The 18,836-nt window shown below is 42.4% G+C and overlaps 1 protein-coding gene across 1 annotated transcript in view; it reads left to right on the forward strand.

Moving 5' to 3' along the window:
- Positions 1–17,046, forward strand: part of LOC123755166 (ataxin-2 homolog) — a 49,751-nt gene extending 32,705 nt beyond the window's left edge. The window contains exons 2-4 of the mRNA XM_045737642.2: positions 13,189–13,273; positions 15,204–15,386; positions 15,721–17,046. Of these exons, the coding sequence (XP_045593598.2) occupies positions 13,189–13,273; positions 15,204–15,386; positions 15,721–16,047 (595 nt within the window). The 3' untranslated portion in view covers positions 16,048–17,046. The remainder of the gene's footprint in view (positions 1–13,188; positions 13,274–15,203; positions 15,387–15,720) is intronic.
- Positions 17,047–18,836: the final 1,790 nt, after the last annotated feature.

Genomic DNA, 18,836 nt, shown 5'->3' on the forward strand with positions numbered 1-18,836 from the left:
GGACGTCGGGGTTCGTGGACAGTTAGGTCCTTTAACATTATATGTCATAGACCTTCAACTGTCAATGTTTATTGTGCGTGCAGCTATGGTGCTGTGTTGGGTGGTGTGCACTCCTTGATGTGAGCTGCCAGCAGGACCACTCTTTGGTGCCTTGCCGGGTTAACAATGCAACCTCAGGCTTGGTTCCTTCACGCTGCCGCTCGCCAGCAGGACCACTCTTTGGTGCCTTGCCGGGTTAACAATGCAACCTCAGGCTTGGTTCCTTCACGCTGCCGCTCACCTCAACACACACACATTCACCACTTTTAACGGTTTAATTATTATTTTTTTAACATAAAATTAGTATTATAATGTTATGTATAGTTTAAACTTACGGAAAGTTGGGACAGGTGTTTTTGTTCTGTTTGCTATTACTGCAACTCATCCTCCAGCTCAAGTTTTTACTAAGTTAGTATAGGTTTTGACTTATTAGGCAGGCCACAAATTGACGGGATGATTCTTCCATATACTATAATGACAAAGTTTTTTTCAGATATGTAAATTAATATCATTATGTATTATTATTAGGCCTGGGTGAGGTTATGTGAGGTGTTGTGGTTACGGTGGTTCAGGGAGGGTCTACACTACAAGCTAAACACGAGTGAAACACGATTCAAGTCGTAGCCTCGAACATGGCTAAGTGGACTATATGTCAAAAACTGGAGTTATGGAGATTTTATGCAGTCAGTATTTGACATATACGTTGTGACCCCTGATAGCCCATCACCAAAACAAAGTGATATTAGTACGTATTTGTTGTCGCGGTACGTGGGTGAAGCATTTAGTGAGGCGTGACTCAGACACCAAGCTGTCCTCCAGCCCGTCCTCTAAACAAAGGCCAAAGTCCATTCCATGCACCCGCCAAACCCCCTGTTAATGAATGAAAAACGGTTTACACACACGACTCGCAACCGATTTCTTTCCATCACTTCCGGAACAAGTGCTTCACTGACGAATTTTGTTCGAACCACAAAGCGGTAAATGCTTCACCCACGTACTACAAATACAAATAATCGCCAACAGAACCTAAACACCTAACCCAACCTATGCCTATATATGGCCAATATGCTAATATATTATAATATTAATTTATATTTGAGAAAACTCCCGTTTTGATTGAACAGCATGTACAAATTTATGAATGCGTCTGTGGGGTCGACCGCTGGATGTAATGGACTTGAGTCGAGGACGGGTTGAAATAGAAGTAGTTGCCAACCTAGGCCTAACTTTACACAAAATCCACAAGTGATATAAATATTAATAAATATGAGAGCAAATGCAAAGTTTTATCATACAGTTGGAAAAAAAAACGAATACGCCTTAGCGGAAGGCGGCAGTTTGGAGGAAACACCGCCAGAGGAGAGGTTGTGTCAGTAGCCGTCGGGTGCGGAGAGGTGATAACACCCAACCGTAATGGCCTCGTTGGCGATGCAGTCTGGTGTTGGTCGTGACTCTTCTGCCCCCCCCCCCCCCCCTACCACCTTCCCCCACCACCGTCATTATCATTTCATTATTCTATTCCTTTATTTTTTCGTGACCCATTTGTCACATATGCGCTTTCTCTTTCCTTTACTTTATTATATAGTAGAATATTTCAGCCGTTAGTGGGGCCTGACGGCAGAGTGAACAGCTCGGCTCGGGGTTCGTAGTCGTAAGGGTCTGGGTTCGATCCCCGGCGGAGGCAGAAACAAATGGGCAGAGTTTCTTTCACCCCTGATACCCCTTGTTTACCTAGCAGTAAATAGGTACCTGGAAGTTATAGACAGCTGCTACAGGCTGCTTCCTGGGGATGTGTGTGTGTGAAAATTAGGATTAAGGACTTGCCCGAAACGCCGTGCGTGCTAGTGGCTGTACAAGAATGTAAGAACTCTTGTATATATAAATAAGTAAAATGTATTCTTTATCGATTACATATTTAATTTTTTATTGACCATTAAACTATCGTGTCAGTGCCTTGTTTGTTTCAGTGGATTTCTGTCTCCTTCTCGAGGGATTTCGTGTTAATCCTGAATTTAAGCAAAGATCCTTGTTTAGGGATTATTCGTTAGTGCGTTAAATCTGTTCCTTGCGTAATACTAATTCTTTTATCTCGGCCTTATCTTATCTTGTGTTCTTCCTGTGTGTGTGTACTCACCTATTTGTGCTTGCAGGATCGAGCATTGACTCTTGGATCCCGCCTTTCCAGCCATCGGTTGTTTACAGCAATGACTCCTGTCCCATTTCCCTATCATACCTAATTTTAAAATTATGAATAGAGTTTGCTTCCACAACCTGTTCCCCAAGTGCATTCCATTTTTCCACTACTCTCACTTGTTAGGAAGAAAACTTCCTAACATCTGTGACTCATCTGAGTTTCCAGTTTCCACCCATGTCCCCTCGTTCTGTTATTATTACGTGCGAACGTTTCAGTTATTTCCACTTTACCAATTACCCTGAGTATTTTATATGTCCCTATCATATCTCCTCTCTCCCTTCTTTTCTCTAGTGTCGTAAGGTTCAGTTCCTTTAGACGCTCTTCATATACCATCCCTTGTAACTCTGGGACAAGCCTCGTCGCAAACCTCTGAACCTTCTCCAGTTTCCTTATGTGTTTCTTCAGGTGGGGGCTCCATGATGGCGCGGCATACTCTAAGACTGGTCTCACGTAGGCAGTGTAAAGTGCCCTAAAAGCCTCCTCATTTAGGTTTCTGAATGAAGTTCTAATTTTCGCCAGTGTAGAGTACGCTGCTGTCGTTATCCTATTTATATGTGCCTCAGGAGTTAGATTAGGTGTCACATCCACTCCCAGGTCTCTTTCTCGAATCGTTACAGGTAGGCAGTTCCCCTTCATTGTGTACTGTCCCTTTGGTCACCTATCACCTGATCCCATTTCCATAACTTTACATTTACTCGTATTGAACTCCAGTAGGCATTTCTCTGACCAAAGAGAGAGATCCGATCTGATTTCTGTGTGTGTTTGTTTGTTTGACCTCTAGCCTTAGCCGTGTCAGCTTTGTTCTTTAGTTCTAGTTATTGTGATGTTGTTCAGGTTCTCTTTCTTCCCCGTCTACACGAAAGTGGAAGAGAAGGGGGTAAAGAGAGAGAGAGAGAGAGAGAGAGAGAGAGAGAGAGAGAGAGAGAGAGAGAGAGAGAGAGAGAGAGAGAGAGAGAGAGAGAGACTATCATCACCACTACCGTCATTACCACCACCATCATTACCACTACCATCACCACCACCATCACCACGTCACCACATCTCCATTAAGCCCATTAAGGCGTCCACTTTAACTTACCTGGTCATTACCTTAGCGATTGACGGGGTCATAAACCTGGCTTTTCACCAGGTCATCAACTTGGTCATTACATAACCCAGCTACGTGAACGGGGCGGTGCTGTGCACACTACCAATCTCCCAGTCACTTCAACGCTATCATCATACCCGCATTCCTTCTCCCCCACTCCCCCCCCCCTCCCCACTCCCCCCACCCTCCGTCCCTCCTCACACCCCCCCACACACCCTGGTCACCCCCCCGTGGGTGGCCTGCTCACCAATAAGCTTCAATTACGCCTCTCCCCTAACGTATGTAATTAGCCTGTGAGGCTAATTACTGTGCCGCCCTGTGCTGGAGGAGGTGGTGTACTGGGGAGGAGGTGCGCTGGGGAGGGGGTACACTGAAGAAAAACTGCACAAGGGGAGCAGGGGATCAGTGTAAATACGTTCAAGAGGCAGATGAAGGGAGAAGAGAGAGAGAGAGAGAGAGAGAGAGAGAGAGATGGAAATGGAAGGAAGAAATGAAGGGAGCGAAAAAGAGAGGGGTTAGAAGGAGAGAGATAAAAGACTGAATGAGAGAGGGAGAAAGAGAGGGTTGGATAAATGTTGCAATCGTGCAGGGGAAAGAACAAGACGAACACAGGCAATGGAAGTCAAACGAATATAATGTACACAGGGACACCAAGGCAGCGGTGCAAGCATCACCTTGAAGGAGCATTCCATCAAGAAGCGTAGATGGGAGGATTTACTAAGACAAGTGTGCCATCACACCATCAACGTTACCTCACACTAAAACAGGAACATCATCATGCGAATGCTAAATTCCTCATCAAAGAAGATAACATATAAAAATAGGTAAGTAGACACACATACAAATATATACACTTTACACAACCGACGGTTTGAAAGGCGGGGTCCTGGAGCTAACAGCTCTATCCAGAAAACAAATAGTAAACTATACACATACACACAAATACACATACATACAGTCCACACACACACATACGGCATATAGATACGCCGAAGAGTACTGGAAGACGAGACACCACGAGCGTAGCTCATCCTGTAACTACACTTAGGTAATTACATAAGCGAGCGTGTTGGTGCACATATGTTCACGGCCGAAGTGTACGAAATAATAACAAAAAATTATTAAAAGTGCATTAACTAAAGTATTTCATTCACACTTAAAAAAAAAACTGTAAATACAAACGGGGTGAATGAAAGCCTAACGTAAACAGAGACCACGCACCCATCCCTGGTCGTAAACACCAATCGTAAACACGATTGACTGATGACAAGAGCCTTGAGGTGTAAGCAATATACCTGCGAGTTTTACACCACGTGGCCGGGGACGGTCTGTAAATCCTATACCAGGCGAGGTACACACACACCACTCACTGGACAAGTGCGCCCCTAGGAAATGTAGATGTTTATCTCTCAGAATGTTTGGTAATATGTTTATTGTTTGTGATGTGTTTATATGTATGTATTAACACGATAGACTGAACGGGGTGAGAATAGCTAGAGCTACCTCATCCCTTTGTGTGTATTTTGCCTCAATAAACTTATTTCAATTTCAGTGCGCCCTTATTACCCCCTCCCCACCTTCCACCACCAGGTGCATCCTAATCGCTCCCAGGGCAGGTACCATCATCCCACCCCACTTTCAGACCAGGTACATCTATCCCGCTCCACTTCCAAGCCATGTACTTCCCTCCAAACAAACAAAAAACTGCCACTTACGGCCACGGGTATGAATAACCCGTGCCACCTCAAGGGTGACTTAATCTTCGTCAATCAATCAAATCCAGGCCATCTATCCCACCCAACTTCCTGGTCCGGAACATCCGTCCCACTCCACTTCCTGGAAACCCGTCTCCCAAGGCGGAGTCCTTCTATCCACCTAAACACTTCCGTGTTGTCTCCCTAGGCTACACCTGCCTGTGTGGTGACTACGTCTCCGGGCGCTGCTTACCTCTTGTACCAAGGACTCCAGCGCTGTTCTCAACGACGCCTCGTGTCCCAGGCCCTTGCTCTCTCTCACTTAACAGTTCTCGTTTTCTGTTTACGTCTAACATGAATCTTTGGATTGTTTCTGATTTTAATAAAACTCCTCCCATTCTTATGTATCTGAATTAATAACTGTTTTTTTCATTACTATATATATTATCACAAATATAATAGTTATAAACAGTTAGAAATTTTCTTATCTCAAGAAGTTCAAAATACTTGGTCCCTCTCTCTTTTTTCCAACCCGTCCTCGACTCAAGTCCATTACATCCAGCGGTCGACCCCACAGACGCATTCATAAATTTTAACATGTTGTTCATTAAAAACGGGAATTTTTCAAAATATAAATTAATATTATAATATATTAGCATATTGTGCATATATAGCCATAAGTTAGGTTAGGTGTTTAGGTTCTGTTGGCGATTATTTGCATTTGTAGTACGTGGGTGAAGCATTTACAGCGTTGTGGTTCGAACAAAATTCGTCGGTGAAGCACTTGTTCCGGAAGTGTTCGGACATCATCAGTTGTGAGTCGTGTGTAAACCGTTTTTCATTCATAAACAGGGGGTCTGGCGGGTGTATGGAACCACTTTTAAGTCTTTGTTTGGAGGACGGGCTGCTTTTTTCGTGACTTTTGAACCCTTCTGTCGAGTGCTTCATCTCTATTCGGAGCAGCGGGTCGGAACCGCTTTGTAGACGGTGTTGAGGTTCTCCTCATCATGTCAACACGGCGGCCTCGCTGAGACAGTCAAGACAGCTGCTCCGAGCGTGCCGGGACGCTCACCTCGTCCATCCGAACACATAAACTGAACACGTAAACTGAGCACACCGGAACTCACCAACGCAAAGTGCTCACGCTCGTGGGTGGAGCAACGTACACCATTCTTCAGTCCGTTCTCATAAACAAAGGCCAAGTGCTCGTTAATCCGGCCGCTAAATGAATGTTTATGAATAAAAAAGTGATTTACGCACAACACACAAATGATAACTACACGCGACTCACAACTGATGACGATCGAACTTTTTTCGAGCACTGCTTCGCTCTCTTCCTGTTTAATTCACACCTCCATAAAGGCTTCACACCTACATATACAGCCCGTCCTCATAAACAAAGGCCAAAGTCCATTCCACACACCCGCCAAACCTCCTGTTTACGAATGAAAAGCGGTTTTCAAACGACTCAACTGATGACGTCCGCACACTTCTGGAACGACCTTTGTTCGAACCACAACGCTGTAAATGCTTCACGCACGTACCGCAATTAATAATAATCGCTATCAAAACCTAAACACCTAACTTAACCAATGCCTAAATATGCACAGTATGCTAATATATTATAATATTAATTTATACTTGAGAAAATTCCCGTTTTGAATGAACAGCATATTAAAATTTATGAATGCGTCTGTGGGGTCGACCGCTGGATGTAATGGACTTGAGTCGAGGACGGGTTGGAGGAAGGGGTGACATAACCTAATCTAACCTAACCTAACTTCAGCCTATCAAACCATGCACCTATATCATATAAGTCTTAATAATAATAATAAAATAATAATAATAATAATAATAATAATAATAATAATAATAATAATAATAATAATAATATATCAATAAATACCGATTTTAAATTAACGAATGTGTCTTTAGCCTGTGCTTGAAGAGGTTAAAAATATTATCACAGCCCATCATAAATACGTCGCCGACTTCACGGTACGCTTCAAACATGGAAAAGACCAGTCGACAACGGATCGTGTTTTGTACCTGTGTGTGTGTGTGTGTGTGTGTGTGTGTGTGTGTGTGTGTGTGTGTGTGTGTGTGTGTGTGTGTGTGTGTGTGTGTGTGTGTGTGTGTGTGTGTGTTGTCACCACCGTAAAGGCACACTGCTTAGCGCTTTCTCCTTACATTATGGCTAGTTAATGCACTAATTATATATTTTATTAGTTTACATTTTCATAGATTTTGTGTGGACAGTTTAAATAACCGGATTGCCCATTATATTTCCTTAAATTAAATTATGCGTTACCATGGGCGCATTATATATATTATATAAATATAATAATATACGTCCTCGTATATTATACGAGGACGGTGATCAACCTCTTGGACCGTCGGGAATCGAACGCCGACCTTGCAAGAAACAAGGCCTTTGCCGATCAGACCAAGTGAATACACTGGCCATAGTCACTTAGCATTTTTATTTTTTGTATTATTTTATAATAACGTATGGTTCCCATTGTCCGGATCAAGAAGCCTGTTAGGGTTCTCGAGATCCAACTAGAGACACAAATGACATTTCCCCAAGATGCAGGCCACAACAGCTCACTAATCTGAGAGCGGTGAAAAGAAACATCAGTTGTAAGGAAATATTCCCAAACGTCTCCGTCCTACACGGGAATCCTTTAAGTTCGTTAATTAGTTGTTTACAAGGCGCCGGTGGCTGTGTGGAAAGAACACTGGATGCGTGATCCTGTGGTCCCGGGTTCGATCCCGGGCGCCGGCGAGAAACGATGGGCAGAGTTTCTTTCACCCTGATGTCCCTGTTGCCTAGCAGTAAATAGGTACCTGGGAGTTAATCAGCTGTCACGGGCTGCTTCCTGGGGCTGAAGGCCTGGTCAAGGACCGGGCCGCGGGGACACTAAAGCCCCGAAATCATCTCAAGAAGAAGGCTATTCCCCCCCCCCTTAGGGCTTTAACTAGTCTTTGCCATTTCTTGGGTGGGATGAGGTAGTGCTAAGCCAAGATCTGCCACAGTGGAGGCTGCGAGCAGCCAAACGATGGACGAATATTGACTTGCAGATTCAAGTTCAAGTATATTTATTGAGACAAGAAAGAAATACATCTCAAAGGGATGGAGTAGCTTAGGCTATTTCTACCTAGATGAACCTTCGCTTCAAGACCTCAGGAGGCCTGAATTACCTTCCTGCAACCACACGCGTGAAGACGGCTCTTTGCTAAATCTTTTAAGTCTCTTCTGAAACGTTTTTAGTCACTCAAACTTAAATTAAAATCTGTTATTTTGTGCTGGAATGATGTCTCAATATGACATTAACACAACAGGAGACACTTTTTCACCAGTAAAGTAAACAGTGATAGTCAGCTGATGCTCTTATCAGGAATAAATGTGGCTGATATTATATATAATGATAATCGGAGAGAGAGAGAGAGAGAGAGAGAGAGAGAGAGAGAGAGAGAGAGAGAGAGAGAGAGAGAGAGAGGCATCCATTCAATTTCTTAAAAAAACGAGACAGGTTTAAATGGACTTCAGATTGGGGTTTGCATGATTTCAGGAGGTTTCAGATAGGTTCTGTGGGTTTTAAAAGGTCTCAGTGGGTTTCAGACGGGTTCAATGGGTTTCAAATGGTTTTAGTGGGTTTCTGACGTGTTCAGTGGATTTCAGATGGGTTCAATGGATTCAGACGGGTTCACTGGGTTTCAGATGCGTTCGGTTGGTTTCAGATGAGTACAATGGGTTTCAGATGGGTACAATGTGTTTCAAATGGGTACAGTGGGTTTCAGAGCGCTTCAAGGGGGAAGGGGGTTCAAATGAGTTCAGTGGCAACGTTCACCATCCAAGGCAGACAGCAGAACAATGTACACTTTGTCTACAATGATTCAGAGTGGTCCACAGTGGTCCACAGTGGTCCACAGTGGGCCCACAATGAACCACAGTGGTCCATTATAAAGCAGATAAAAAGAGCCGAAGACATTACCCTTAACAAAATGAGTTGACGTTCTGTCCCATGAAGTGTTTTATCTGTGCTCAAGTTTATTTGGCTAACAAATCATGCGTTTTATAGACTGTAAGTCCTCCAGTCGGAGGTTTACACAGTCATCTCAGAACTAAATCAACTCTCATACCAGGAAATACTGAGGGCTGCAGGACCATCATCACTACAAATCATCGAGACCTTTAAAAATACGAATTGAAAGTGAATAATTACCAAAAAGGAGGCTCCCACCGGGACAGATTTTGTATACAACCGCCTGGCGCGACAGGATCTTCAAAAGGCATCTGTCACTTGGAATCCCAGTACGAGACTCCCAGTACGAGACTCCCAGTACGAGAATCCCAGTATGAGAATCCTAGTACGAGAATCCCAGTATAAGAATCCCAGTACGAGACTCCCAGTACGAGAATCCCAGTATAAGAATCCCAGTACGAGACTCCCAGTACGAGAATCCCCAGTACGAGAATCCCCAGTACGAGAATCCCAGTATGAGAATCCCAGTACGAGACTCCCAGTACGAGAATCCCCAGTACGAGAATCCCCAGTACGAGAATCCCAGTATGAGAATCCCAGTACGAGACTCCCAGTACGAGAATCCCAGTACGAGACTCCCAGTACAAATTAGAAGATATTAATCCAGATAACATCTTCAATTGGTTTCAGGGGCAACAGCTTCTAGCTTTACAAGCCACAATGTAGGACAGAAAAGAGATTTTTTTTTCATCCATAGGGCTATCAGCCCATGGAGCCACCTATCCGCCGAAGCCTGAAAAGTCAAGACAATAATCTATTTAAAAATATAAATGGAAAAAAAGTCCCACAGAAAATAACGGAGGGACATTTTGACAAGCCACGTCCGGTTTCCTGTCTCTGCCGAGGCTACTAGAGATGACGGCCGTTAGGTAAACTCAGGCAAATATATCACAGACTTGCTGATCTTGCTAGATGAGCGGGATATATATTATGTATATATATATATATATATATATATATATATATATATATATATATATATATATATATATATATATATATATATATATATATATATATATATATATATATATATGTCGTACCTAATAGCCAGAACGCACTTCTCAGCCTACTATTCAAGGCCCGATTTGCCTAATAAGCCAAGTTTTCATGAATTAATGTTTTTTCGTCTACCTAACCTACCTAACCTAACCTAACCTAGCTTTTTTTGGCTACCTAACCTAACCTTACCTATAAATATAGGTTAGGTTAGGTTAGGTAGGGTTGGTTAGGTTCGGTCATATATCTACGTTAATTTTAACTCCAATAAAAAAAAATTGACCTCATACATAGAGAAAAGGGTTGCTTTATCATTTCATAAGAAAAAAATTATAGTAAATATATTAATTCAGGAAAACTTGGCTTATTAGGCAAATCGGGCCTTGAATAGTAGGCTGAGAAGTGAGTTCTGGCTACTAGGTACGACATATATATATATAACTGAAAACTCACACCCCAAAAGTGCCTCGAACCCATACTGCCAGGAGCAACGCAACTGGTATATACAGGACGCCTTATTCCACTTGACCATCACGACCGGACAAAAACTGATGGTAGCCGAGGCTATTAAGCCAATCAGCCCGCCGGCACTCTGATGGTAATCTTGGGCATAGCATTTTATCAAATCACCTCATTCTTTGGGCACACGTGAGGAACACAAATGCGAACAAGCCTGAATGGTCCCCAAGACTATATGCAACTGAAAACTCATACCCCAGAAGTGACTCGAACCCATACTGCCAGGAGCAACGCAACTGGTATGTACAGGACGCCTTAATCCGCTTGACCATCTCGACCTTAAGCTGGAGGCTTAAGGCGTGTGGACTTATATACTGTGACTGGCAGAGTGCACTCCTGGCATTAAACGCACATAGTAGTAACACCCAGAAAATAGTCAGTGATATTCGAATGAATGTTTTAGCTGCTAAAGAAAACAGATTTGAAATTAAATTCCTATGGATACCATCACATGTTGGCATCTCAAGGCATGATACTGTTGATATGCTTGCAATGACAGCTTGTAGAAAACCAGTGGTAAAAATTGATATGGATGTTTCATTAGCAGTAATAAAGAGAATACTTAAACAAATATCTAATGAAGATCTCACCGACCTAACAAATTCACAAAGACCTGAAAGTTGTAGCATTAAATATTATGATAGATATCGTGAGGAGACATTCACATATGGGACTAATAGAACAAGAACCCGGCAATGTGATGTTATAGTGGCCAGAATACGCCTGGGATATAGACGTATCTGGCAGCTTTCTCAAAACCCAAATGTCGAGTACACAATGTGTCAACTTTGTGAAAGAGAAAACATGCACTCTCTTGAACATTATATTGTAGAATGTCCCATACTGACCGACTTTCGTCCTCCTGGGCTGAGGTCTACTTAACTCTGTAATTACTATACGAGTACTGGAACACTTGATGATATATTGGACTTGTACCCAAGATTGACCATGTAATGTATCAACTATAGAATGTATGTATGTGATGTAACTATATAACCTGAGCTTGTAAAAGCACCTTAATCACCCTCAGTGATTAAGTGCTTAATAACACGTTAGTTTCTTTATCAGCTATCTTACCCTCTCAGAGTAGGAGAGCCATAAATGTATGTGAATGTATGTGTGTGCATGTATATGTGTATAAATGTATATATATATATATATATGTATATGTGTGCGTATGTATATGAATGTATGTGTATAAAGTATATGTGGAAGCTGATCAGAATTACATTTCACCTTTGTAAATGCACATTAAAGATACTATGTAAAGAACACATCGACCACTTTATGTAGGGCAGACATAACTCTGTGTATCTATGTATTTATGTCTGTAGGTTAGATTAGCATTTTAAAAGCACAACAATCACCTTCTGTGGCTGTTCAATAAATCCCTGAACTATATGTTTAACAGATCTCTCACCCTCTCCATGGAGGACAGAAGAAAATGTATATATGCTGGTTAGCATTATAAATGCGTGGCCACGTCTGTGGTAGGAAATAATAATAATACAAAAAAAAAAAACCTCTGCCAGCAATGCTAACGGTGCAGGTCGCCAATCGTTTTGTCCATCACAATACGAAGTTGGACGTTGTGTCCAGGACGCGATCTCGTTTCTTATATTTTCATAAGCCTTCCTTTGTCTGGGTGTGAGTGGTGTAGCCCGCCGCCCCCTTCAGCGTCTGAAGGGCGGCTCATTGTGGGCTTCGTGTTGTCTCGCTGGCCCGTGGGTCACTACTGTCAATATTTCTACCTTCAACCTTCGTGACAGAGGGGCGGGACAGTCTTCGTGACAGAGGGGAGGGACAGTCTTCGTGACAGAGGGGCGGGACAGTCTTCGTGACAGAGGGGCGGGACAGTCTTCGTGACAGAGGGGCGGGACAATCATTATAAACAGATGTTATATTTGTCCTTTAATCTTAATGTTAGGTGTTAATGGTAACTTATAAGTCCTAATTAATATTCACACAACCAGGTGCTCACAGCAACAACACACAATCAGGTACTCACAGCAACAACACACAATCAGGTACTCACAGCAACAACACACAATCAGGTACTCACAGCAACAACACACAATCAGGTACTCACAGCAACAACACACAATCAGGTACTCACAGCAACAAAACACAATCAGGTACTCACAGCAACAACACACAATCAGGTACTCACAGCAACAACACACAATCAGGTACTCACAGCAACAACACACAACCAGGTAATCACAGCAACAACACACAATCAGGTACTCACAGCAACAACACACAACCAGGTAATCACAGCAACAACACACAACCAGGTGCTCACAGCTACAACACACAACCAGGTGCTCACAGCTACAACACACAACCAGGTGCTCACAGCAGCTACAACACAATCAGCTGCTCACAGCTACACACAATCAGATGCTCTCTACTCTAAAAAAAACAACATATTTTTGGAGGTCTTAAAAGCTTTCACAACATCTAATTAATCCTTAATTTAGCCCAAAAGCACCAGCTAAAATATTTAACAGTAGTGTAATTCATTCCCTGATCTACAGTTAATCAAAGGAATTCAATCTCTGTGAGACTTAATAAAAAAGTGACATTTTTTTTGGGTATTTGCAGGTGGAGTGAGGTGTTGGTGTTGGTGGCGGTGGCGGCGGTGGCTGGCGGCCAGATGTCAGAGCTCGACGCATCCAGGGCCCTCCAGGTAAATGGTTCACCTGTGACATCGAGAACACTGTGGTAGGGTCTATAACCTGGTAGGGCATGAATAAGTTATACCGCCACAGCGTTACACACACACCTCGTGTATTCACCTAGTTGTGTTTGCGGGGGTTGAGCTTTGCTCTTTCGGCCCGACTCTCAACTGTCAATCAACTGTTTACTAACTACTTTTTTTTCCCACACCACACACACACACACACACAGTGACCTTTCCCTCCGACTCCCTACTGGGGTGGTCAGGTGTATAATAGCCAAATGAAAAATGAATATAACTATTTCACCACAATGTTAAATCTTTATCTTAAAAGGGGGGGGGGCCATCAAGCTCATGAACAATAGTTTACATAAAAGGTATTGTGTAACTAACAATAAATTAAAGTGTATAGCAAACTAACATGTTAACTTGAGTGAGGCTATAGTGGTATATCCCAACTTTGTTCTCAGCAATACAAAACCAAACACACACATAAGGACCCATTAAAGAAAAAAAAGAAAATGTTCATGTATTATATCGATTACCATAAACAATGTTAATATTTACAGATACTCAGACAACACCAGGAAACAACCGAACGCGTATTTACATCACTGGGGAAATCACAAGTATAAACACGAATATCCACATCACCAGGGAATAAACTAACATGAATATTGACATCACCAGGAAATAAACTGCTGTAACACGAATATCCACATCACCAGGGAATAAACTAACACGAATATTGACATCACCAGGAAATAAACTGCTGTAACACGAATATCCACATCACCAGGGAATAAACTAACACGAATATTGACATCACCAGGAAATAAACTGCTGTAACACGAATATCCACATCACCAGGGAATAAACTAACATGAATATCCACATCACCAGGGAATAAACTAACATGAATATCCACATCACCAGAGGAACAAACTAACATGAATATCCACATCACCAGGGAATAAACTAACATGAATATCCACATCACCAGGGAATAAACTAACATGAATATCCACATCACCAGAGGAACAAACTAACATGAATATCCACATCACCAGGGAATAAACTAACATGAATATCCACATCACCAGGGAATAAAGTAATGCTCACTTTCCTGCACTGTTCACTGCTGCCGTTATGATGAAACACTTGGATTTTAACACTACTGTTTACTAATATTTTCACGTAATATAAACAAATATTACTCATTTTAATTCAAATATAGAGATTTTGAAATGAAACATGCAAGCTTAAATTTGTAATATTACATTGAACAGAAATATACACGAGATAATTAACATATAAACTATATTCTAAATTAATCGTGTGCTACACATAGAATAGAACACGAAACAGTGGACGCAAGCTGCAAAATTTTGATTCAGAAAAGGTTACGATAAGTAACAATAATACTTTAGGAATAGGGTTGTAGATTTACGGCACAAAATACCGTACATCATAACAGATAGATTGCTGGATTGTTTCAAGTATTAGTTTAACATATATAGGCCGGGGAGGATTCACTGGGCGCAAATCATTAATTGTAGCCTCTGTTTAACTCAACAGTAAAATGTGTACTTGGTTGTAACAACGATTCTTCGTGGCGGGGATCGTATTCCAGGGACCTGCCCGAAACGCTACGCGTACTAGTGGCTGTACAAGAATGTAACAACTCTTGTATATATATTATATATATATAAATATATATATATATATATATATATATATATATATATATATATATATATATATATATATATATATATATATATATATATATATATATATATATATATATGAACCGTTGTGGGTGGAAATAAATAGGAACCGCCTGGCCTGGGTCAGTTAAGAAGTAGTTGATAGCCTGGACCAATAGGCCCTCTGAACATTTCCTCAGATCTTATGGTTTCATGTGTTTATTTTGCAGATGTTGCAGCATCTAGGGCTGGACCGGGGAGGGAGCCTGCCGACCGTCACCCAGGGCCACAAGCTCCGCCAGGGAGACTCCCCCATCTACTACATCAAGCTACCTCCTCTACCTTACTACTACGTCAACAACAACAACATACAGCAGCCAGCCTACACCACAACCTCCTTCCCCTTCCAGAAGGTGTGTGGCGATGAGGCTCACTGTCGGGATAAGTGATGTACAAGGTGATAGAGGACGGAGTAATAGGGTGTAGGAAGAAAAGAATTGTCTTGAAGGACTTGATATAGAGTAGCATGATGGTGTTATATGGGGGAGATTTAGGTATGGACTATTGGAGGGATTAAGAGGAATTTTAAGGTTAAGTATGTGACTATATTTCTTATGTTATCCCTATAATGCTAGAAACTTTTTTTCGATAGCAATTTGTGTCCTTAAATACACGTTGACTGCACAAACCATGGCTGCTTCTACCTTTTATTTACATATTTATATATATATTTCATTTTCTTCGAAGGTGGACCTGAACTTCACCAACAATGGCCGACCAACTCAGATCTACCACTGGGGTCAGTCCACCTCCAACCCCGACTTTTGGAAGCCTTCCCTTCCCTCCACCACCACAACCACCACTACAACCACCACTCCTCCACCCACCACCACCACGACCACTATTGCTCCGACCACTACCACGACCACCAGACCAACAAAGAAGCCGTGGCTGACCCTCAACAAATACTTCCCATACAACGGACGACCTTCCAATGTGTATATTTGGAAGCCTCGGCCCCCCGTCGCCGTTCACAAATACAAACATCCTTATTTCAAACACTTTAACTACTAACAGACACATCTAAAGCTACTTTATTTCAATGTTAATTAATTAGTACAAGCTTACAGAATGGAAGGAACAAAAGCTAGCGCATAAAAGCCCACAAATTCCAATGCCAGACCCTAAGCCTAAAGCCCATCATTCAGTTTAATGGACTAAAGCCTCCGGTACAGATGTTTGGGCTTCATTTACATAAGTGATAAGTAACTACAATCAATAACAACATTAGTTATGTTGTAAATGCTTATTAATGAGTTTGTAGAAGCTTGTTTGAGGCTTCGCTTCACAGCCGTACTTACTATTAGAAAACCACTTTCGCTTCAAGGAAAACATCTTGAAATTTAGTTAACGAGTAACGAGGCTAGACTGCCATACACAAAGGTCTACTCCAGCAACTGCTTCTTAAAATTTAATTTAATAGTCGCTAATAAAGGATAGATATGTCATGGGTCTCATCAGCTTGATTTTTGAGTACTGAAAGTTTCTGTACTCAAGGCAAATAGAAAACGTCTAACGAACACCAGACGTTGGATGCTATTACTAATACTAACGGTTGCTAGACGCGGGTTGTTAGTGCTGATACGAATGCTCGCTAGACGCTGGTTGTCTGTGCTAGAGTCGCCTCCTGTACATGCCAGCACAACTGTATATATTTTTAATAGTTAAAATATAAACCCTAGATTCCCTTGTTCTTTCTTCTTGGTAGCTCATTTCATGGCTCTCTGTTTCATCTCTTGTATATGCAAACTATGACTTTTTTCGAGTACTGTTATAATTGGTAGCTCATTCCTTTAGACTGGTCGGTAGAGCAACGACCTTGTTTTTTGCGGGGTCTGCGTTCGATCCTCGATGACCCAAATGATTAGACATCTTTTCTTTACTTCCTTCTCATATTCTAGCTCGTATCCTGGCCTCATTTCAGACTTAAGTGCTATATAGTCATATTAGATTAGGGCTTTCTCCTCATAACTATCAGGGGAAAGCGCCAAGCCATTACAATTATATAGCACTGGGAAGGGATCAGGATAAGGATTTGGGATGGGACGGGGGGGGGGGGGAAGGAATGGTGCCCAGTCACTTGGTTATTGTTGTTTTAGTTTCAGCTACTCGGAGCTCAAAGTTTCAAGCAGCACGGGCTATGGTGAGCCCGTAGTGGTCTTACCTGGCACACGAGATGTGTCAGGTAACCAATCACTTGAACGGTCAGAGATTAAACGCTCACCTGCATGAACCGAGACCGTTGCTCTACCGTCCAGCTCAAGTGGTTGGGCTCCTCATAAGTATTTTGCACTTTTCTTTGGCGTTAAGTGTGTTAAACTACAAAACATTTGGATCAATTTATCTAAGAAATTTGTTATATCATAATCAAGGTCATTATGAACTTGGTCATAAAGGTCAGTCGCGGAAGGAACTCCCAAAGGTGGACGGGTTCAAACGGAATATATAGGAAACTTAACTTCCACATTCTCTGATTTTCTATTCACCATGCCATAACAAGTCTATGTAAATAACAATGATTAATATTTCCAAGTGTCTCGACAGCGCGAAATTATGTCACAGCTGATTATTTTCGGTGTTCTGGCAAGTCTTATTACCTGTGGTGATGAACCATACCTGAATGGTCTTGTTTAACTCTTGATGTATTATTTTATGAAAGCCACTTCCGTGTGCTGACACTCTAAGAGGATGGCTCCTGCAAACTTCCAGCCAGTGCCTGTAGGAGGCTCCTGCAGGAGTCCAGCAAGCGCCTGTAGGAGGCTCCTGCAGGAGTCCAGCAAGCGCCTGTAGGAGGCTCCTGCAGGAGTCCAGCAAGCGCCTGTAGGAGGCTCCTGCAGGAGTCCAGCAAGCGCCTGTAGGAGGCTCCTGCAGGAGTCCAGCAAGCGCCTGTAGGAGGCTCCTGCAGGAGTCCAGCCAGCGCCTGTAGGAGGCTCCTGCAAGAGTCCAGCAAGCGCCTGTAGGAGGCTCCTGCAGGAGTCCAGCAAGCGCCTGTAGGAGGCTCCTGCAGGAGTCCAGCCAGCGCCTGTAGGAGGCTCCTGCAGGAGTCCAACTAACGCCTGTAGGAGGCTCCTTCAGGCTTTCAGCCAACGCCTGTAGGAGGCTCCTGCAGGCGTCCAGTCAGCGCCTGTAGGAGGCTCCTGCAGGAGTCCAGCAAGCGCCTGTAGGAGGCTCCTGCAGGAGTCCAACTAACGCCTGTAGGAGGCTCCTGCAGGCGTCTAGTCAGCGCCTATAGGAATGAAGCGCGAAGGGTTAAATATTTTACTGTAGGAACTAAACTAAAATCTAGACACCGACTTAGAAAATAATATTATGTACGTTGGATTTGGGAATCTACACAAGCAACCATGTCTTCTTAAATATGACTTGTTTCCTGCTGTGTCATAAATATTGCGCCTCTTCCTTATCCTTATCCTCCAGAGAATGCTTCCTCCAGCATCCTTATCTCATACTTCAGAGGATGCTACCCCCAGCATCTTTATCTTTGGAGACTGAGGATGCTACTTCCAGCATCCTTATCTCAGACTCCAGAGGATGCTACCCACCGTATGTATGTTATTGTGTAAATAAAATCAAAGCCTCCAGGATACTTCCACTACAGCCTCTACGTACTGGCAGATATCCGGCCTTAGGCTGTGTAAAAATATTGTTATTAATATTATTTTAGGCTTTCTGTGTAATACTCTGTGTTCGCCTTGTGACTGTCAGCATATTTATTATAATTAATTAGCCTAGGTATAATTACCAGTGTTTGTATTTATTGTAGATTAATTATACTCATCGTATTTATATTTTCATACAGTTCA

The sequence above is a fragment of the Procambarus clarkii genome, chromosome 28 (assembly GCF_040958095.1).
Source record: "Procambarus clarkii isolate CNS0578487 chromosome 28, FALCON_Pclarkii_2.0, whole genome shotgun sequence".
NCBI classification, from domain to species: domain Eukaryota; kingdom Metazoa; phylum Arthropoda; class Malacostraca; order Decapoda; family Cambaridae; genus Procambarus; species Procambarus clarkii.